The 2,193-nt window shown below is 39.1% G+C and overlaps 1 protein-coding gene across 1 annotated transcript in view; it reads left to right on the top strand.

Moving 5' to 3' along the window:
* Positions 1-2,193, top strand: part of wnt4 (wingless-type MMTV integration site family, member 4) — a gene marked incomplete in the record, with an annotated part of 44,869 nt that overhangs the window by 26,698 nt on the left and 15,978 nt on the right. Inside the window, 1 exon segment of the mRNA XM_014023703.1 lies at positions 1,734-1,815. Within this exon segment, the coding sequence (XP_013879157.1) occupies positions 1,734-1,815 (82 nt within the window).

Genomic DNA, 2,193 nt, shown 5'->3' with positions numbered 1-2,193 from the left:
TGTGTGTGTGTGTGTGTGTGTGTGTGTGTGTGTGTGTGTGTGTCTCCCTGACCTGTCTGGCCTGGAGGTGTTGTGTGTGATAAGCCACTTTATGTCCTCCTACTGTCATCACAAGCAGATGTCCATCCAAAACATTCCCACAGTCTCGCTCTGCTTCACCTTCGAAATGTCTGAATAAAAACTGTTTTGACGTTTTGAAGACTCTCAGCCACTTGATGCATTTAGATTGGTGGCCACCTTGGATCAGTTTGACTCTAGAAACTGAGCTGTAGAGGTGCAGCCATTGGTTACTTTGTAAACACTTCAGTAACATTTGTCCAGAGGTTCATGAGATATTTTACTAACACAAATCAACTCCAACAGTGTCTGACTAAGTTTTAAAGTAAGGATGTCCAGATCCAGATTTTTTGGCTTCCGATACAATCCGATTTTTTTAATGATTAGTCTTTCCGATACCGATTTGATACCAATCTGATAGCTTTAGTTTTTTATTTCTTTCCAAGTGGCAAGATTGGTAGTATTACAGTTTTTATTCATTTTGACGTAGCCGCCAAAACCACATTTTCAAAACAGTTAATGCAGAGGCCTAAACAGTGCCACAGTGGTCAAAATGACACATTTTGTTTTCAGAAAGCAACAACTGGGTCAAAACATTTAAAATATGGAACAAAAGCAAATTTTGCCTTCAAACAACTCAACTTTGACACAGTGCATGAGCACCTCCAATCAATCATTACACAGTGGGCAACAAAATACAAAATACAGCACTCGTGCACCATTGCTAGTCATTGTAGCCTATGACTGTACGTAGCTTACATGCCAGTGCTATTTATAGTCAAATTTGCCCTCTTACAAAAAATGCATCCAGAAGCAGATATGGTTTGATGCAAATTTTATTGATTACATTTTTTTCAGACTGTGCCTGACAAATGAAATATTCCAACAGCGAATACATGGAAATAAAAATAAAATCTTTTACTGTGTGAGAAATTAGGTAAATAAAAAACAGTCTTTTACAGTAAAGAATAAAAATGTATAGTAGGCCTATATTATAAGAGTTAAAGAGAACAACACAGGCCTGCAGACTGATTGCAAATTGAAAAATTCTGTGAAGAAGTGTCAAACAGGTGCTTTCTGTGTTTCATACTGACAGCTAAAAGGGAGTTGGGACTTCTTGAATGACATCTGCGTTAACTGTTTTGCAAAAGGGTGTGAAAACTGTCAATCCAATGAGAATGGGTTAACACATTGCAAGAGGTGTCTTCTGCTCTGCTGAGATGGTGATGATGAAGACTGAGAGATTCCCAGTTCCTTCAAACAGGTCAAAGCAATCAGTAAAAACTGTAAGGCGAGCCCTGCTGTTCCCGCCATGAGAAACATCCAGTTTGCAGATTTTGCAAGATGCAGTTTCAGCATTGTTTTCCATTAAAAAGTGTTCCCACACTGTGGACATTGTGCACACTTGTGTGTGTCTTGACTTCATAACGGCAGTTGTAAAGCATGATGATGCTGAAAACTGTCGTGAAAACTGGATCGGCCCGATCACATGACTAAATCCGACTCTACCCGATTTTCAAAAAATGGCACCGATAGTGAGTATCTGATCGGGACATCCATCTTTTAAAGAATCAAAAGGATGTCAGCAGTTACAATATGAGCATCACAGCAGCTAACTCATTACAGCTCTGTTGATGTGTTGTGCTGTGTTTTGTTATGTTGTGTCGTTGTGTCAGGTACCTGGCAAAGCTGTCATCTGTGGGGAGCATCAGAGACGAGGAGACGTGTGAACGTTTACGAGGCCTCATTCAGAAACAGGTGAGCCACGTACATTCATACAGAAATAGAATCTTTTTCTGCAGTTAGTTTGATCTTTTTACCTACAGCACTCTGATTACTAACAACATTTTTACAACAGAACCTTCAGGTTTCTCAGCAGCTAAAGCTCTTTGTTTTCTGAAGGAAATTTAGGTCTTTAAAAATCATCAAAACCAAGCAATCACTCACTGCATCATGATCAAGGTCAGAACCAGGACCAGACATGTAAAAACAGGCTAATTTTCATCTGTAGATTCCAGACAAAATTCAAACATCACCAAAAAAAAATAAAATAAAACATCCAAAATCAATTAAACAAATAATTAACACCCCCCCACAAACACACACACACACACACACACACACACACACACACAC

Source organism: Austrofundulus limnaeus, unplaced genomic scaffold (assembly GCF_001266775.1).
Source record: "Austrofundulus limnaeus strain Quisiro unplaced genomic scaffold, Austrofundulus_limnaeus-1.0 Scaffold387, whole genome shotgun sequence".
NCBI lineage: Eukaryota > Metazoa > Chordata > Actinopteri > Cyprinodontiformes > Rivulidae > Austrofundulus > Austrofundulus limnaeus.
This window is presented reverse-complemented; position numbering and strand designations above follow the sequence as displayed.